General features: G+C 38.6%; 1 protein-coding gene across 2 annotated transcripts in view; it reads left to right on the top strand.

Annotated features, from left to right (window-relative positions):
• The window catches only part of LOC109910819 (cytospin-A), a 301,509-nt gene that overhangs the window by 263,883 nt on the left and 17,132 nt on the right, over window positions 1–20,494 (top strand). The window contains exons 17-19 of one of the 2 annotated variants that reach the window (XM_020510069.2): window positions 3,269–3,392; window positions 4,339–4,490; window positions 13,955–14,115. In XM_020510069.2, the coding sequence (XP_020365658.1) occupies window positions 3,269–3,392; window positions 4,339–4,490; window positions 13,955–14,102 (424 nt within the window). In that variant the 3' untranslated portion in view covers window positions 14,103–14,115. Of the gene's footprint in view, window positions 1–3,268; window positions 3,393–4,338; window positions 4,491–13,954; window positions 14,116–20,494 lie in introns of those variants that run through there. The other variant, XM_020510070.2, reaches the window with a different exon arrangement.

Genomic DNA, 20,494 nt, shown 5'->3' with positions numbered 1-20,494 from the left:
ACTTGTCCCACCACTGACATATGTTAGACTCCCCCACTGGTTGTAAATCTGCTAGCAAGAGACTGTAAAATTCTCCCCTTGCTATTATTTTACACATTAGTTTATTGGTTCTGCATCATTAGCAGATTGAAAGGGAAAATGACAATGAAATTGAGTGACAGAGAACAGTAGTGAGTAGTTGTATCTTGGACCAGGGGAGGTGTATAGTGCAATTTCCCAAGGGTTAGTACTAAGGATATCTCATCCTGAAACTATAAAGGACTGAAACTTTATGAACTGTGTGTTTTCAAAATTTCACATCCCACAATGCTTCTTGCAAAGAGGACAGTGCTAAACTTCAAAGGGACATAGAGGTGGGATTGGTAGCAGATGGAATTTAATGCAGCAAAGTGTAAAGTAATATATTGTGGTAGGAAGTGAGGTAATGTATAAAAAAGGATGTATTTTTGAAAAGAGCGTATTGGAAGGACTGTATGTTTTTATTTCTCTGTATTTTTAATTATGACCTGAATTGAGAAAAGAACTGTTTTGAGGCCAGGGATGATAAGAGGATTGCTGCATGTTTTGAAAGCAAGTAACCTAACACTCTTTGCAAGCACTGTTTATACAGCCAGTTCGAGCAATCGTTGATGTGTAGTTTACAGATGAGATAGAGCCAAAGGGTTGTGTACAAATAGAACTTTGGTAGGCAATAAGTAGCGGAATAGTCTGTTCTCTGCAGTAAAAGTCACTTTAAGCCCAGTTTATTTTTCCTCCAGCAGTTGCTGTAAGCAGTGACTTTAAAAAGTCAGAGAAATTCTGTAAGTGTGAACCAGTGGGCCTCCTGCACAAGAACCATCTCAGCAGATACTGTGAACAGAGACCATCAAACTACTTTCCCAGTTTTCCCTTTGTCAGTAACACAGATGTTTTTTTCCTCAGTGTCTGCGTGCATAAGGGGAAATTTTAAAGGGATTAATGTTTTAATTAGTAGAGTTATATGACAACGGTTCATCTGTTCATCATTGAGTACCGGTGGCTAAAGTCTAATAACTTGTAATAAATAGTAATTTATGTTAATTACAGAAACTTGGTCCATGTTTCCACACACACACACACACACACACCTCACCCTCCACCCCCATCCCCATCAATGAAAAAACCCACTGATCAAGTCCCAATCATTTCTCTGCCAATCAGCTCATGACATAGCATGTAACCTAACAAATATAGCACTGTAGATGATCAGGAAGTTGGTACTCACATCATTATGTTATAGAGTCAAAGGTCCTGGTACAACATTTAAAGTATATTCAGACAGGCATCCATTCCTGCAAATCAGGAGGATTACACAGGTTGAGGGGATCCCTGCAGCCAAATATTTTGGCCCTTTTGCTGTTTCCCAGTGATACTGACTCCCTTCCATAACCAGCCTGGTTCCCTTCACCATATTTACTTAATTATTGCACTTCAGCCTGCATCCCTAAGTCATCCTCTGTCTCCAATCCAATTAATGTCAAACATGACATGGCATAAACAAACACCCCCTGCAGTGGACAGCATAGCAGCTATTCTCTTCAAAACTCAGCAAGTAGAGTAACTTGCCTGTTGCAAGCCTCTTATATGCAGTTTGGGAGTTCTGCACTTGCTTGTGGAAAACTCAATTGGGAAAGGCAATTTAATTCTGATGAGCTGGCCTTTCAATGAGTATGCATGACAACCAAAGCATCAAGAAGTGCAACCTATCCTAGAGATTCCAAGAACTTTATTGCAAATTGTCATCCTGCTCTCTGGAATCTAGTTTTGGCCCTTTATAGAATTAGCTTCCCTACCTGCCTTGCTTCCCACTCCTAGGAATGGTATATGATTCTAGCCCCTGAAACATTAATTCCTCCCTTTATTGCCCTCACTCCCTCCAAGATAGAGGTGAATATTCCATTAGCCTCTTTCATTGGTTTTTGTGTCTGTTTATTGGCTTTTAATTGTTGAACTCCCAAAATTTGTGCCCCTGCAGAACTTAAAGGTTATCTCCCCATTTAAATCACCCAATCATTTATCATTTCTATCATTGTTAACCCAAATTGAATGACATCACACTTGCTGATATCAAACTCTATTTGTCATTGTTTTACCCACTCATTTACTCTGCCATGGCCCTTTGTAACTTAAGTAGACGTGTTGGAGAAACTCAGCAGTCTTGCAACATTTTTGGAGAGAGACAAAGTAAATGTTTCAAGTCCTGTCTGACACAGTTTGGAAGTGAACAGAAGTAGAATTATGATTGGCTTTTATGCAGTTGAAGAAAGGGGAGGGGCAAGTGGAAGATCAGGGAAATTTAAAGGGCAAGGGAGATTAGAGATCGAAGGTGTTATGTGACAAAAGTTAATGATAGGGGGAATGATTGCAGTGACAAAACAAAACATTGTTCCAGAGTTAAGTGCTAATAGTAAATAAAGGTCTACTCTGGCTGAAAGCAAAACATGAAAAAGTAAGAAGCCAGATACTATGGAAGATAAAAATGGAGGACAGAGTTAATGGTCTGAAGCTGCCAACTTCAGTATTCAGTCTAGCAGTCTGTAAAGTGCCTAATTAGAAAATTCGGTCCTATTCTTCCAGCTTGCATTAAGCTTCATTGGAATGCTGCAGCAAGCTTAAGACAGAAATGACAACAAGAAAGCAAGATGTTACATTGAAACAGCAAATGACCAGAAGGTTGGAGTCATGCTTATATACTGAATGGAGGTGTTCTGCAAAGTAGTTACCCACTCTGCGTTTTGGCTGTTCAAAATAGAGGAGATCCATTTTGAGCAGCACATACAATAGACTAGATTGAAAGAAGAACAAAGTTCCCTGTTCACTAAATCAATGTTTCACCTGTAAGGAATGTGAGTGGCCTTGGACAGTGATGGTGGAGGAGGTAAAGGGACAAGTATTACAGATTTTAATATTGGGAAAGATATGAGGCTTGGGAATAATGGAGTAGTGGACTTCGATAGAAGGTTGGGAGCCCTGCACTTCTGACAGAATTCATACTACAAAAAAACACTTGCATTTAGATACATTGTGAAGAAATGTGGGAAGATGTTCTTTAGTCAGTATCTTCAAGCATGTTCGTAATCTGATTAAAAGTGTTAACCAGAGAATATTGCTTGCTTGGATCACCATGTTGAATGGCAACAAGGGTAAATCGTCCCAAATCATCCAGAAATTGTGACAGGAGAAATATCAATTATGTAATTACTTTAGCCATTTATAATAATCAAAATTCATCTGTATTTCTACATTTCAGTCCTGGAAATCCAGCCATTGCCAGAGTGAAGGTGCAGAGATCCTCAAGTTGTGGTGTACCAAATGCTAACAGTATAAAGCAGATGCTACTTGATTGGTGTAGAGCCAAGACACGTGGTTATGAGGTATTCTAACATACATCCACCTTTTCAGGGAAGGAAAATGTAGAAAATCTTTTCATGACTGCAGTAGAAAAATAATTCAATTTCAGTTCCATCAGGAAAGAGATTTCATAGGATCAGGAGATGGTCATGCAGGTCTACTAGCTTGTTCCACAAATCAATTAGATCATGGCTGATGCATTCCATTTATCCACTTTTGCTCCATATCTTTCCATATTATTACAGATCCATCAATTTCACTCTTCCAATTTTTTTTGTAAATGGCCAAACCTTAATTTTATGATTGTAGCTTCTTGTTCCGTATTCCACAACCAAAAGAAGATAGTTTCACTGTATATCTTGTTATCTACTCTTGTTATCTCCTGATTTAATCTAATTGAATTATCATCTTTACTAAAACAGCAAAATAATGACATAGAAACTTCCTAATACTGATTACAGGACAATAGTTTGAAAGTGACACAAGCACTTAATATTTTCAACATTGAATATACTTTACACTGTTTAAGATAGGTAATGATTCAGGTACTTTCTTATTTTTAGTAGTAAATATAATGGCATGGAATGAGACATGCTTTTTTAGAACAGATATTAAAATAGAAAACTTGCTGATTTGCTTAACTAAACCATAACTTGTAAGAAAAAGAAAAATTGCTGGTGAAACTGGCAACATCTGTAGGAAGCAAGCAGAGTTAACATTTTGAATCATTGGACCTTCTGAGTTTCACCAGCAATTTCGCTTCTTGTTTCAGATTTCCAGTATCTGCATTTCTTTGATTTATTATAATTTTGTAATAATTTGATTTTAAAAAGACTGAAATAGTAAAACTCCCTCTTTAAAGAACAGTTTTATTTTGTTTTTGTCAATGAAAGTGTTACATTTCATTATGTAACTCAAAATAAACAATCCTCTGTTCACCTAACTCTATTATTTTGCTTTGTCCATCAGCATGTGACCATCCAGAACTTTTCCTCTAGCTGGAGTGATGGAATGGCATTCTGTGCTTTGGTGCATAACTTCTTCCCCGAGGCCTTTGATTACTCAGAACTGAATCCCAACAACCGCAGGCATAACTTCGAGGTGGCATTCAAAATGGCAGAGTAGGTACCATTACTGGATCCTCATGTGCATTGTGTTAGCTTAGAGTAATAGAATGGTGGCTCTAGCAGTAATTATTGAGTGTCTTCTGAAAAGAAAAGCACTACATTTTAAAGATGTGCTAGCAGCATTATTACCCATGAAATAATAAACTACGCTGAATTTTGGTTTCTAAAACATAACTAAACTGGTAATAAGAGTGATCATATATAGTAATTATTGAGAAAGTGGTTCAACAAAATAATATTTATGTGAGGAGACTATAAATAAATTCACAAGAATAATCTTGCTCATTTTAGGACCCTTACATCTCCTCTCAAATACCATTGTCCAAATTGTAATAATATGGTGTTTTATTATACAGAGTTGAACAAGCCTCAGTGCTGTCTACAAGTTCAAGACGCTGTTGGATTTGTTCTTAGGTGTTGGTACTATTTTTAAAAAATGCGTTAAACAAGAGTCACTGAATGACTGAAATACATTTCCTATCAAACTAAATAACCCATAAGTCTGTATAGATGTAACATCAGTTACATCCAGGAAAAGACAACATCAATGTTGTTTCTTACCAGTTAACACCAGTAACCAGTTATGCTATAATCAGTGTTACCACTAAATACGTTACATGCTGTGAAAGAAGTTAGCAACTGATGTTAGTATTTGTATTGGTATATGCTAATACAAGCCTGATAACTGTGGTGACATCCGTCTGCTTTTGAGGTGAAAGCCCTATAATTATTGTAAATTTAACCAGAAAGTGCAAGTTATCTTTTCTGTCATCGTATGTGGAAAAACATCAGCTGTATATGTTTGCAAGTGAAGACAGTCCTGGGACGTTACTGTGGCTTTAAGGAGTGTATTTTGTCCTTTTTTTTAATGAAGAAAAGTTGAGACAGAGGTGCCGAGCAGTCTGCACAAGTTATCAGCTTGTGAGTCCTTGGGTTTTCTTTAAGTTGGAACAATAGAAGTAGCCTGAATGGATGGGGTCAAGCTCCCACAGAGCCAGGATTTTTAGTTTTAGCCTTCAGTAGCAGTTGCAGGGGTCTCGAAGCTAGATGTGGAAGTTCTTATTCCTCTCTTTGTTACAGCTAAAAGCTGGGGTTCTCTTCCTGCTGCTAGAATTGCATGTCAGACAATCTATTTTACTGAATTTGCCTTTGCCAAGGGTGTGTTTATGAGATGTTACAATATTGGAACAGTTGATTAGTAGTAGTTTATATATTGTTAAGCATTTTGATAGAGTGACAGTTAAACTACCTCTTTCTTTTCTTTTCAATTTGTCTGTATTTTAACTATAGTGTGAAAATAAAGTGTGTTTTGCTTAAAGTCAAGTAGTTTGACCAATCGAATTGCATCTGGAATACCATGCCTTACACTTACTTTTAAAATAAGAAAATGTTAGGGTCTAGGCTATCTTCTTAGTATATTTCGAGGGGTTGATCCATAACAATCCAAAACCTCTTTTCCTTGTCTGATTGCGGGTTGACAAGAGGTAACCCTTATCCTGTCAGCACTTGTTTAATTTTGGTACTATTTGCTCTTCATGCAGACAGTTTTTTCCACTTCAGGATTGGTTTTTGTACTGGCCTGTTATGTACGGTCCAGTTTTGCTACATGTCTGATATCTGTAAGAGTTTGGTTTGGCACAGACCAGCTTCAGTACAATGCCTGGCTTTCAATACAGATCTCACTAATGTCTTCCATTAAGGTTTATCTTCCATTAAGGTTTAAGGTAACTTTTCTTTATGACTTCCGCAAGTGTCAATGGTGATGTTCCGTTTAAATGTTTAAGGAACATGTTTGTTTATTTGTCAGTATTGTTAGAATTAGTCAAGCTTCAGGATGTCCCTGGTGCTTTCAAGCTTGTAGTATTATTGATGTACTAAATACATGTCCCATTTATTGAATACTTAATGTTTATGATATTTTTGATAGCTAAACTTTATGATAAGCCCAACATAGACATTTGACTGGTTGGAGCTTCCTGGTAAGTGCATATGTTCTGAGCAATGCTTTCATTACTGTCTGTCAGCTTCTTGGCTATGGGTTATTTCAATAATCAATTTTCATTCACACTTCTGTTTTAAGTGAAGCAGTCAATAATCTAAGAAAATGTAATATTAAGTATATTGTTGCAATTAAATTCACGTTTTAGTTCTTGACTATGGATATGTGACTTTGAATACTGATTAATACACTGCAGTTTGCTATTGAACTGTACAGACCTGGAAGATGATGTGAGAACATAGCATTTTGGAACAGGAGTAGGTCATTTGACCCTTCAAACCTGCTGTGCCATTCAGTAAGAATATAGCTGATTTGATGGTGACCTCAACTCAAATTTCCTGCCTGCCCCTTGCAGGTCTTGATTTGCTATCTATAAAAAAAACTATCTATAGCAGCCTTGAATAACTTCATTTATGAATAACTTCATATATGTATGTGGTAAAAATAGTTACCCGGCATCCACTGTTTTCTGAGGAAGAGAATTTGACAGACTAATGACAATCTGTCTTAATAGGGAGATCTCTTACTTTTAAACTGTGTTCCCTAGTTTAATTTCTCCCGCAAGAAGAAACGTTTTTGTGGTGAATTTCTAAACTATTCTTGATTAGCTGATTTTAAATGAGTGACTATAATAGGAATAACGTAAGTATTTTAAATGATTTTGAGATTTATAAATTTTTAGAAGTGTTCTTGATAGAGTGGGAATATTACTTCTTGTTTGGATTGATTGTTTTTTCCCCCAAAGTTGTCTTACGTTTCTCCTCTATTCTTCTTTATTTCCTGTTAAAATCTTTCTTCTGGAATTTTAACCCATCATTTCCTCAAGTTATCAATTGCACAAATGTCTTTCTCTCTGATCGTCATGTCTTATTAAATGAGTAATTTTCCCTTTTTAAGTCTTGCCGTACAAAGCACCATGCCTCAGATGAGAGGGCAAATGGGAAGTCTTGTGTCTCGGCACTCCATCAGCTACATTATCCCAAATGTACTTGGTCTAACTGCTAAGAATTGCACATTTGTGGTATGGGATGACTGTTTACTTCTTTTCAGGAAAGTGCCTGGCATCTAGTCAGAAATGTGATAGCCTTGTTGAGATTGAATACTTTATTCTGTGGAGAATTTTGGATGTGGACTGGAATCCTATTAATATGCTGGAACCATCACTAATTTCATCCAGTGATTAAGTGGAGGATGTTTTGGTTTCATCCTAAATTGGTATTACCATATTACATAAGATGTGTCTAGATGGACAAGGGTGTATTTCTAAATGGTTAGATTTAGATAGTTTAAAAAATTAAGGAACTGTAAGAAGGCAGGAAATAAATTTAACATGTTCAATTCCTTAAGTATAATCGTTCTCAAGATTGAGAAAATTTTGACACTAAGTATATGTTTATTTCTCCTGTTGTCATATGCAGTTCTTATATTTAGTGTAGTAGCTTATTAAGCTGAAACACCCAGGATACCATCAACAGTGTAACTATGCATTGGTGTTCCTAGAACCTTTCATTTTAATTAAGAGTGACTGAAACTATATTTATGTTTTAAAAATAGATACCATTCAGTAATCAAAACTGGCCACAATCCCAAATAATTGTTTCATATGTTTTTGAAGGAAAGTAACTTTTAGGATGTGCACGATACATAATGAAGACTACCATTAGCCTCAGAAAATATTGCTTTTGACTTTATTTAGTCACGCTACAATGCTTACTTGAAGGCACGTCTCAGGAATGCTGGATTAATCAATATTATGGAAATGCAACTTGAATTTAATTATGTTTATGGGAAGTTCCCAAACAATTCTTTCTATGTGCTGCTAAAACTGATTTATTCCATTCATAGTGGAGCTGAAGAGCCAACATGTAGGGAGGGGTCATGCATGTCACAGGTCTACATAATTGGTGGACTGGATTGCCCATCATTGCTATTTCCTCACATGTAGTATCTAAGAAAATATCGATAGTGAATTCTATAATTTACACGTAAGGTGGGATTTAGTGCTCTCCCTTTGCTTAGGTTTGGTGGTGGAGTGGACATTTGGTCAGGTAGGAGGGTGGCTGATGGGGACTCTTCCATCTTCCTGCCTCCACCCTAATTAAGTCCATGGCAGATGAGCTCATACCATTTGAAGCCCTTAAGGGCCTTTTCCAATGCTACATTCTTACCCAACAATGGGAAGTGGGCTTGCCATGTGGGAGTGCAACAAGAAAACCCAAGATTGTTTAAAAAAAAGGGTTCATTCATTCATGGGACGTGGAAGTTGCTGGCTAAGCCACTATTGCCCATTCCTTATTGCTTTGGAGATGGTAGCGATGTGCTTCTTGAATATCTACTCCTTCAGGCATTGGAAATCCAAAAGTGCTATTAGGGACACAGTTCCAGTAATTTGACCAAGCAACGTTCTTGAAATGGTGATATAGTTCCAAGTCAGAATCAGGAGAACTTGCAGTTTGTGTTTTCATGCATCTGTTGTCCTTCTAAGTGGCGGATGTCACGGGTTTGGAAGATACTTTTGAAGGGGCGTTGGTGACTAACAGTAGCAGTGCAACTTGTAAGTCGGTACATGCCACTGCCACTGTGCATCGGGAGTGAAGGGAACAGTAAGGACCGCAGTCAGACAGCATCCGAGGAGCAGGAAGGTCAATGTTTTGGGCTGAAACCCTTTGTCAGGACTGGGGAGGGGGAGGGGAGACCAGAAGTAAATAGAGGGAGGGGGGTGGGGCTGGGGGAAGTGTAGGTGGAATGGTGATAGGTGGATGCAAGTAGGAGGTTATTGTGATTGGTCAGTGGGAAAGGTGGAGCAGATGGGTGAGTAAGAAGATAGACAGATTAGGTCATGGAGGTGAGGAGGGATGGAGGGGTGGAGGGGGAAGGGCTGGACATGTGATAGACTGTTTTGAGACTCTTGAGTGTTTTGAAGCTGCCCCTTTCCAAGCACGTGGAAAGTATTCCCTCACACTCCTGACTTGTCCTTTATAGATGCTGACAGATATTAGGGAGACAGAAGGTGAGTTACTCACCACAGAATTCCTAGCCTCTGACCCTGTCTTGAAGCCACATTATTTATATAGTTAGTCCATATCATTTTCTGATCAATGTTAACCTACATGATGTTGATAGTGGGGATTGAGCAAATGTACTACCATTAAATATGCATGTTTGAACCAAGGCTGTAATGAAATCAGGAGCTGAGTTACCTTTGTAGAAACCAAACTGAGCATCACTGAGTGTTTTGCTTGTGCCTCTTGATTGTATTTTCAACTACCTTTCAATTACTTTGATAATTGACTGCACATGAATGGGTCAGTAATTGTCCAGGTTGGATTTGTCCTGCATTTGTGCACAGGGCAATTTTTCACATTGTTGCATAGATGCCAATGTTGTAGCTGTGCTGGAAAAGCTTGACTCGGGGCACGGCTAGTTCTGGACCACAAGTTTTCAGGAATTCGGCAGAATGCTGTCAGTACCCATACGCTTTCACTATCCAGTGTCTTCAGCCGTTTCTTATATCACATGGAGTGAACAGAATTGGTTGAGCACTGGCATCTGTGATGCTGTACTCTTCAAAAGAAGCCAAGATTAATCAGCCAATTAGCACTTCTGGTTGTAGATGAATGCAAATGCTTCATCCTTGCCTTTGGCACTAATGCAGGAGCAAATTACTGCAGATGCTGGAATCTGAACTGAAAACAAAAAGTGCTGGAGATCACAGCAGTTCAGGCAACATCCATGGAGAGAAAGCAAGCTAAAGTTTCGAGTCTAGCTGACTGTTCATCAGAGCTGAAGTGAAGTGTGGAGGGGGCAGCATTTATGCTGCCTGACCTGCTGTGACCTCCAGCAGATTTTGTTTTCAGTTTTTGCATTAATGTGCTATTCTACCCCATCTTTGGGGTTGCAAATATTTGTGCAGGCTCTGCCTCATGTTAGTTGTTTATTGTCCATCACTATTCATGACTGGATGTGGTAGGACTGCAGAGCTTAGGCCGTGATCCACTCATTGTAGGATTGCTTAGCCCTGTTTATTGCATACTGCTTCTGCTATTTGGCATACAAGTAGTCCGGTATTGTAGCTTCTTCAGGTTGAAACCTCATTTTTAGGAATGCCTCTTCAGGCATACCTTCTTGCACTCTTTATTGAACCAGTGTTGATCTCCCAGTTTGATGATAATGGTAGAATGGGGCATATGCTGGGCTATGAGGTTACAATTTGTGATTGCATATAATTTTGCTGCTGCTGATGGCTCACAATATCTCATGGATGCTGGTTTTGAGCTGCTAGATCTGTTTGCAGTCTATCCCCATGGTAGTAGTGTCACAGAATATAATGGATACAACTCAGTCTTGTGCTAAGCCTTTCAGAAGGCAGCTAAGAATTAACCACATTGCTTTCACATTCAAACGTAGGCCAGACCAAGTAAGGATAGCCAGTTTTCTTTCCTAATGAGCTAGATGAGTTTTAATGACTTTTTGACTAGTTTTTTTTTAAAAAGTTCCAGATCTCATTGAATTCAGATTTCATTAACTGCCACGGTGGAGTTCAAAACCATATTCCCAGGACTTTACCCTCGGGCTCTGGATTACTATTCCAGTGATGCAGCCTCCTGGGGTCCCCTTGTTTAAGGGCTGTCAATGTCCAATCAAGATATCCAGTACCAGAAAAATGGCTCTTTCCCCATTTTCCCACCACCACCCGCAAACTGCCAACTCTGACAACCACATCACTCACCTGAGATTGAATGAAGATACTAAGCCTTGGGTTGGTGCCTCACTGTTCCTTGTGGCACTGCTGTTCAACATTACTGCCCGTTTCTTATTTGGCCAGTACCTCTCAGCAGCAGGCCTCCCAAAAAATGATGACGCAGGACTCTTATCAGCTTTCCAGCCAGTGTGCAAGACCCCCTCACATCTGTTAAGCACCACACTTTGTCATTCTAAAACTCTTATTTAAAGATAATGACATTGACAGTTGATTTGCATGTAAGAGAAAAAATACTAATCTAAATTGGATCTTTTGAGAAAAGTACATACTAAAAGTTGCTCTATGAATTTTTTAACCCAGCCATCCACCATTCGCCAAAATGATCCTGACAGGTTAACCTGTTCAAAGTTCTCTGCTTTAATGAGAAACTTGCCTTTCTTAAAATGTTAGTTTCTTTGTCCTCCAAGGGAGACATTTTTGGAAGCACCGTCTTCTGTCAAGGAAAGATTCTGATCATATAGTTAATAATGATTGAGCACAGCAAATTGAAGGTTTTTGAATGGTAAATCATTTCTCTTTCTCTGTTTTGTTTGGTCTATTTATCTCTTCCTCTCTCTATTTTAATTGTGTTATAAATTCACAGAGTCAGACAGCATCGAAATAGACCCCTTGGCCCAACTCGTCCGTGCCAACCAGACATCCCAACCTGATCTAGTTCCATTTCCCAGCATATGGTCCTTATCCCTCTAAATGCTTCCTTTTCATAAACCTATCCAGGTGCCTTTTAACTGTTGTAATTGTATCCGCCTCCACCACTTCCTCTGACTGCTTGTTCCATACACGCACCACCCTCTTCATGAAAAAGTTACCCCTCAGGTCCTTTCACCTCACCTTAAACCTATCCCTTCTAGCTTTGGACTTCCCCATGCTAGGAAAAAGACCTTGGCAATTCACCTTATCCATACCCATCATAATTTTATAAACCTCTATAATGTCACCCCTCAGCCTCCTACTGAGGGAGAAAAGCCCTATCCTATTCAGCCTCTCCCTATAACTCAAACCCTCCAATTCAGGCAACATCCTTGTAAGTCTTTTCTGAAACCTTTCAAGTTTCACAACGTCCTTCCTATAGTGGGGAGACCAGAATTGTTTGCAGTACTCTAAAGGTGGCCTCACCAATATCCTTTACAGCCGCAACATGACACCCCAACTCCTATACTCAATGTTCTGACCAATGTAGGCAAGGATGCCAAACACCTTCTTCACCACTCTGTTTACCTGTGACTCCACTTTCAAGCAACTGTGCACCTGCACCCCTAGGTCTCTTTGTTCAGCAACACTCTCCAGGGGCCTACCATTAACTGTGTAAGTCCTGCTCTGGTTTGCCTTACCAAAATGCAATACCCCATATTTAACTAAATTAAACTCCACCTGCCACTCCTAAGCCTATTGACCCATCTGATCAAGGACCCATTGTACTTCACTGTCTGCTAAACACCTATTTTGGTGTCATCTGCAAACTTACTAACAATACCTCATATACTCACATCCAAATAATTTACATGAATAACAAAAAGCAGTGTAGCCAGCACCAAACGTTGCAGCATACCACTGGTCACAGGCCTCCAGTCCGAAAAGCAACCCTCTACCACCACCCTCTGTCTCTTACTTTCAAGCCAATTTTGTAGCCGTTTGCCAGGTCCCCCTGGATCCTATGTCAAGTAATCTTACTAACCAGTCTACCATGCGGAACCTTGTCAAATGCTTTGCTGAAGTCCATATAGACAACATCTATTGTTGTGTCTTCATCAATCTACTTTCTTATCTCTTCAAAAAACTCAATCAAGTTAGTGAGACATGGTTCCCATGCACAAAGCAATGTTGACTATTCCTAATCAGTCCTTGTCTTTCCAAATGCATGTAAATCCTGTCCCTCAGAATCCCCTCCGACAACTTACCCACCAGTGACGTAAGGCTCACCGAGAAGTAAGGCTCACTTGAGAAGATCAAATGTGCATAGTTCCATTTGCCTATTTGTATTGCAAACAAAAATACATAATACTCACTAAGTTCTGATCAATCACAGTTTAAAAACTTATCTGCTGGAACAGAGGATTTCATTATTTTAAAGATGAGAAATAGCTATCCACGTACACTGATTCCGATATAGTAAAATGGCGTGAATCTTTAGGTCATAGCAGCGTGTTGATTAGGACTGTGTTTTTGGCCCTGAGGGCTTCTTATTAGATAGTACTGTGTGATAATGTCTGACTTTTGATGAGAGGGTATGGTGGAACTATGCTGTTGGGCTAGATTGCAAATTCTTTTCTTTGCTCCGTTCTTTTTTTGCTTTTTCACAGAATGTTCTTTAGTCCCCAAAACTTTTAATTTATTTACTTAACTTTCTGTGTTAGTCTTTTGTCCACAACCATCGCTAATACATCCATAATTGTTGTATATGTGCTTCAAACAGTTATACATTTCCTTATTTTCCACTGGAACCATTGCTTTTAATGTAGTTACTGTATTCATGTCATGTGCTACATTCCCTGTTGAATTAATTTGTATTGAGCACAATGTTATTGATGTTGTGTATCATAAAGCATGCTTTTTCTTTTTGTTCATTGTATGTCATCAGATGAATGTAATTTATGTTTTCTTCTGTTTTTTTTCCTTGCTTTTTCTTTCTCCCTCTCTCCTTCTGTTCCCTGTTGTGTCCCGTCTCCTCTCTTGTTTGACCCTCTCTCTGGCCCCTAGGAAGCATGCTGACTGCCCACAGCTACTGGATGTGGAAGATATGGTGCGGATGAAGGAGCCCGACTGGAAATGTGTTTACACTTACATTCAGGAATATTATCGCTGTCTGGTGCAGAAGGGTCTGGTTAAAACCAAAACCTCCTCCTAGCGATTAACAGAGTGAAGGGTGAGAGACATTATCTAATTAGACATTTTAGGCCTTGGTAAAATGAAGTTCTTATTTTTCTGCCCTACCCAAATTTTTCTAGTCACCTTTAAGTTATTCTTTGAACTTCTTCCTGTTTGTTTCTGTATTCCTCCTGAATTTTTGTCTTTAAGTGTACAGTTGTTCTCTCTCTTCCATTATTTTGGAGTGGTACAAAGAACTTTAGAATTGTAATAAATGCTCAGCTCTCTTTACATTTTGTCTTTTTGTATCTAACTATATTTCTCTATCTAATTCATGTCTTCTCACAGTGTGATGTTTTATTTTTAAAATGAAATTAATTCATTGCATTTTTGCTGCATTCATATAGTTGTGCAGTTCTGTTTCTTTGGGCTGGATTTAGCATTCCCAGACTGAGCATGAAGTGTAGGAGAAGAAGCAGCCCATTGAGTCTGCTCTGTCATTCAATGCAATCATGGTTGATTTAATAATCCTCCATTCCTGCTTTTCTTCCCATAACCCTTGATTCTCTGGCTGATTAAAAACTGTCTATTTTAGCCTTGAATATACTTAATGACCCAGCCTCTTTAGCTTTCTATGGTAAAATCTTGCAGAAATTCAGTACCTTTCAGAAGAAATTCTCCACATCTCTATCTTAACAGCTAGAAAATCCACAATCAAGGAATGAAGTTGTTACCCACTGTGTCAATCCAGAATGATCATTCATTAAAGCATTACATAATTTAGGATTAGGTTTGTCATTACAAAATCCACTGAAGTAAATAAACAACACTCTGAAAAATCAAAGCTGGGCAATTTTAGGACCCATCCCCTCCCCGGAGCCTCAGTTGGTACATGCACAGCCGGTGTAGAGCAGTACAGAGCACTAAGCCATAAATTGTAGGCCATTCAATCCATTGAGTTTGATTTGCCACTCACTGAGATCTGATAATTCTCAACTCCACTTTTCTGCCTTTTCTCATTCCCTTGCTGATTAAAAATCAATCTATTTCAGCCTTGAATATATTTAATGACCTGGCCTCTTTGTGTTAAAGAATTCGACAAATTCACTCACTCTGAGAGAAGCAATTCCACCTCATCTCTAAGATGACCCCTTACTCTGAAATTACACCTTCTGTCTTCGACTCTCCCTGTCAGGTTCCCTATGAATCTTGTATGTTTCAATAAGGTCATGTTTCATTCTTCTAAACTCCAGTGTGTGCAGGCCCAACCTCTCCTCATAAGACAATCCCTTCATACCCAGGATCAACTTATTGAGCCTTTTCTGCACTGCATTCAATGCCAGTATATGTTTGGTTAGATAAGGGGTCTAGAACTGTTCATATATTCCAATGGTCTGACTAGTGCCTTGTATGATTTTAGCAAGACTTCCCTATTTTAATATTCCATTCCCTCAGAAATAAAGACCAATATAGTATTAGCCTTCCCTATTACCTGCTGAACGTGTTTTTATGATTTATGCATGAGGACTCCCAAATCATCTGTGCTGCAGTTTTCTGCAGTTTTTCTCCATTTAAATAATATTATGTTCATCTATTATTCCTGCAAAAATGGATAACCTCACATTTTCCCACATAGTATTCCATCTGCTATGTTTTTGACCACTTGCTTAACCTGTCTATGTTCCTCTGCAGGCTCTTCCTGTCATCCTCACCACTTACCTTCTCACCTATTTTTGTGTCATCCACAAATTAGACTGTAGTACATTCGCTTTTCTTACTTAAATCATTAATATATATTTTAAATAATTGTGGTCCTAGCACTGATCCCTGTGGCACTCCACCAGTTCAGATAGCCATCCTGAAAATGCCCTCCTTATCCTAACTCTCTGTCTTGTATTAGATAGCCAATCCTCTACCCATGATAATGTATAACACCCATGGGCTTTTATCCTTTTAAGTAGCCTAATGTGTAGTAGTATCTTACCAAATGCCTTCTGAAAATACAAATTTATTACATCCACTGCTTTTCCTTTACACTGCTCATTATTTACTCAAAAAATTCTAATAAATTTGTCAGGCATGATTTCCTCTTCATGAAGCCATTCTGACTCTGCTTGATATTATTATGTACTTCTAAATACTCTGCTATTACATCCTTTATAACAGACGCTACATTGTCCCACAAACAGTCTTTTAGCCATCTGGCCTGGAAGTTACTTGTTTTTGTCTCTTTCCCTTTTTAAATAAAGATCTTACATTGGCTGTTTTCCAGTCTTTTGGGACTTTTCCAGAATCAAGGAATTCTTGGAAAATCACTACCAGTGCAGCCACTAACTCTGTAGCTACTTCTTTTAATATCCTAGGATGCATCCTGTTAGGTCCAGGAGACATAGCGATCTCTAGCCCCATTAGTTTCCATCAGATCATTTCTTGCTATAGTATTATTTCCTTCCCATCCTAACAATGCTACCACACTACCCTTTTCCTGCCTGCCCTTCTGAGTTTGAAGATGCTGTGTATCAAAACCATCAGTCTACGTGCTTACCTGCCTATCCCAACACAACTATTCTTGAGTGTCCCACCTGCCAGTAGATAATTGCCAGGCAACGAATATCTTAAGCAAAAGAGAATCTAACCATCTCCCTTGACATTCAATGGCCCTACGATCACTGAATACCCCATGAAAACTTTCTAGAGAGTTCCATTGGCCAGAAACCAAACTGGACCAAACTTAGTAGAGCAAGTCAAAGACCAGGAATTCTTGAGAGTCATTCACTCCTGTCTCCCAATGCCTTTTTACCATCTACAAAGTACAAGACAAAAATGTGGAGGAGTACTCTCCACTTGCCTGGATGAGGGCAGATCCAACAATACTAAAGAAACTCAACACTACCCAGGACAAGGTCAGGAATCACACGACACCGGGTTATAGTCCAACATGTTTATTTGAAAACCCAAGCTTTCAGAGTCTTACTCCTTCCTCAGATGTTAGTGAGAGAGGTAGTATCAGACACAGAATTTATAAGTAAAAGATCAAAGGGTCGCACCATTGATGAGGATGTTCTAAACAAACCTAAGATGCTGTTTAACCTTTAATCATTTAGAAGGTTTTAAATGATTGATATGTAAATGTAAATCCCTGAATTCTTTTCAAGTCCCCCTGTCCTGTGAGAACTGAAGGTTTTATCAGTGTAAAGAGGTGACATTTTAGGTCAGACAATGCATGTTAGGTTTGAGGCCTTGTTTAGAATCTGTTTGTGTTTTGGTTTGGAGTCAGACTGGTTTTATTTCTAAAGTAGGAATCTATAAAACGCCACATTGACTGACTGTCTATAAATTGTGAGCTTTTTGAACAAAATAGAATGTATCTGCAAATACAAATTCACCCCATAGATTCACGTGTGTGTGGTGCGCGCACGCAGGGACAGAGAGAGAAAGCGTGTGTGTGAGAGTGTGTGTGTGTGTTTGGGAGAGACATTGTATGTATGAGAGAGTATGCATGTGTGGATGAGAGAGTGTGTGTTTGTGTGAGTGAGTGTGTGTATGTATGTTTGAGAATGTATAGTGTGGTGTATCACCTGTAGTGCGACATGAACCCAAGATCCTGGATGTTGTCCTGAAGGCTGGGTAGTTTGCTGCGAACAATTGTCTGTTTTAGGTTTGGCAGTTATTTGAAGGTGAGAAGTGGAAGTGTGGGAAAGATCTTGGCGAGGTGCTCATTGGCATGTTGCATCCTTCAACATGTTATTGATGACGCCAAGATCTTTCCCATGCCTCCACTTCTTGCCTTCAAACAACCGCCAAACCTTAACAGACCATTGTTCGCAGCAAACTACCTAGCCTTCGGGACAACATCCAGGATCTAGGGTTCATGTCGCACTGCAGGTGATACACCATACTGTACACTCTCACATACTCACTCTCACACGCGCATACATACAGACACACTCACTCACACAAGCACACACTCTCTCACACACACACACGCATATTCTCACACAGATCCTCTCATACACACAATGTCTCTCCCAAACGCACACACACACTCTCCCACACATGCATACACGCTGTCTCCCACGCACGCGTGCGTGCACACACACACACACACACACACACACACACACACACACACAAGCACACAATTTATAGATAGTCAGTCAATGTGGCGTTTTATAAATTCCTACTTTAGAAATAAAACCAGTCTGACTCCAAACCAAAACACAAACAGATTCTAAACAAGGCCTCACACCTAACATGCATTGTCTGACCTAAAATGTTGCCTCTTCTTTACACTGATAAAACCTTTATTTCTCACAGGACAGCGGGACTTGAAAGGAATTTGGGGATTTACATTTACATATTAATCAATCAAAACCTTCTAACTGATTAAAGATTTAGCAGCACCTTAGGTTTGTTTGGTACATCCTCACCAATGGTGTGACCCTTTGATCTTTTACTTCTAAATTCTATGTCTGATACTACCTCTCTCACTAACACCTGAAGATCGAGTAACACTCTGAAAGCTTGTGTTTTCAAATAAACCTGTGGGACTATAACCTGGTATTGTGTGATTTCTGACCTTGTCCTGGGTAGTAACTTATTGTAATTGTAACTTATATTTAACTTATATTTAAGAGCACAACCAAGATAAAAAATGAGATGAATTGCCAAGGCGTGGCATTGGAATAAGGTTGAGAGGGTGAATAAGATTGGGAGGGCCATGGACTGTGTGAATAGAAAGCAGCTGTTGTCCTTTGTTGAAGGTTCAATAACAAGGGGGCATATTTTAAAGTGAAAGGTGGAAGGTTTAGAGGGATTTAAGGAAAATCATTTATACCCAAAAGGTGGTGAGGGTCTGGAATGCACTACCTTAGATGGTAGTCAAGGTAGGAAACCTCACAATCTTTAAAAAGTACTTGAATGAGCACTTGAAGTGTCATAGCATAAGTGTAGGACTATTGTAGGTAGTAGTGTATTTTTGGCAATAAAGACTCAATATGCCAAATGGCCTCTTTTCTGTCGTGTGATTCTATGAGATCCCTGTTTATATTTTTCAGAATATAAGGATGGCTTTGTTTCTGCATATTGACTAATTGTTGTCAATAAAGACATATTTCTGCATAAAATAATTCAGTTATATTCCTCCTGCTGATTATACTATCTGCTCTGTTATATATAAGAACATAAAACAGTAGGTTATTTGGCCCCTTGAACTTGTTATGCCATTCACTAAGATCCTGATGATCTGATTGTGGCCTTAACTTCATTTTCTCGTCTGTCCCCACTCTCTTGTCAACCAGAAATTCTGTGTCTAGATAAGCTGAGCTGGATAATCATAAAAAAACAACAATTTGGGTTAATGTTAGATGTTTGCCAATGCTCATGGAAGCATTTTAAGGTCCTTGAACATCTCAGGGAGATGATGTAAAACGCCAGCATGAATCAAGATCTGAAGATGATGTGAGGAAACTAACAGAAACAAAGTATTGCCACAATCATTACAAAAACACTTTGGTTAAATTATGTGACATTATGGCAATTTAGACCATATTATGGCAAAATACATGTCTCTTAAGCTTTACCAAATTTGTACTCTGGTTAGGATCTCATTCCAGTCTTTATACATACAAATAGTTTGTAAACCTGTGTCACAGATGCATGTAATGATTCATTCAGTGACTCAATATGTACAAAAGCACTTAAAAAAAAGTTTTTTTTAGAAAGCAGAAGCCAAACTGAGGGGTGCAGGTGTAAACAGTACCATAGGATTGAAAATGTAGTAATTTATACATTCTGTTCAGTTCTTAATTTTATTATGTGTACTTATGTATAATAATACAGGTTTTTGAAGTAGTGGCAGTTAAAAAAATATTTCCCAGGTCTAGTTTCCCAGGGATCAGTGCTGAGTCTACTTTTGTTCCAGATCGATGATTTGATTTGGGCATAAGAAGTGCAATATTAAAATTTGCCGAAGAGATCTGTGAAAGGCTTCAGGAGTACATAGGTTGAACTAATGGACACGTTAAACTAGTGCACACATGGCAGATCAGATTTAATGCAGAGAATCTAGAGGTAATGTAGTTCAAAAATGAATTATAATAATAGTGTGAAGGGAAGAATATAGAAGGGGTAGATAAAGAAGCCACCTAGAGATTTAGATGCTTGATTTCCTGAAAATATGAATACAGATTGATAAAACCACGAATGAGCTTGTCACATTTTGGGTTTTATAAATATCAACAAGAGTAAATGATTAATTTGTAGATGCATAGGCTAGGCCTTACTTATAATAGGATATGCTGAAATAATAAATCATAGAATTAACAGAGCAGGTTGATACCCAGAATAAGAAAATAAAGTTATGAAGATAGAAGTCCTAGAAAAGGTTTAACAGAGACTTTTGCTAGTTTTTCCCTACTTTTTTTTAGGTTG

Source organism: Rhincodon typus, chromosome 24 (genome assembly GCF_021869965.1).
Source record: "Rhincodon typus isolate 14 chromosome 24, sRhiTyp1.1, whole genome shotgun sequence".
In the NCBI taxonomy this organism is placed as follows: Eukaryota; Metazoa; Chordata; class Chondrichthyes; order Orectolobiformes; family Rhincodontidae; genus Rhincodon; species Rhincodon typus.
This window is presented reverse-complemented; position numbering and strand designations above follow the sequence as displayed.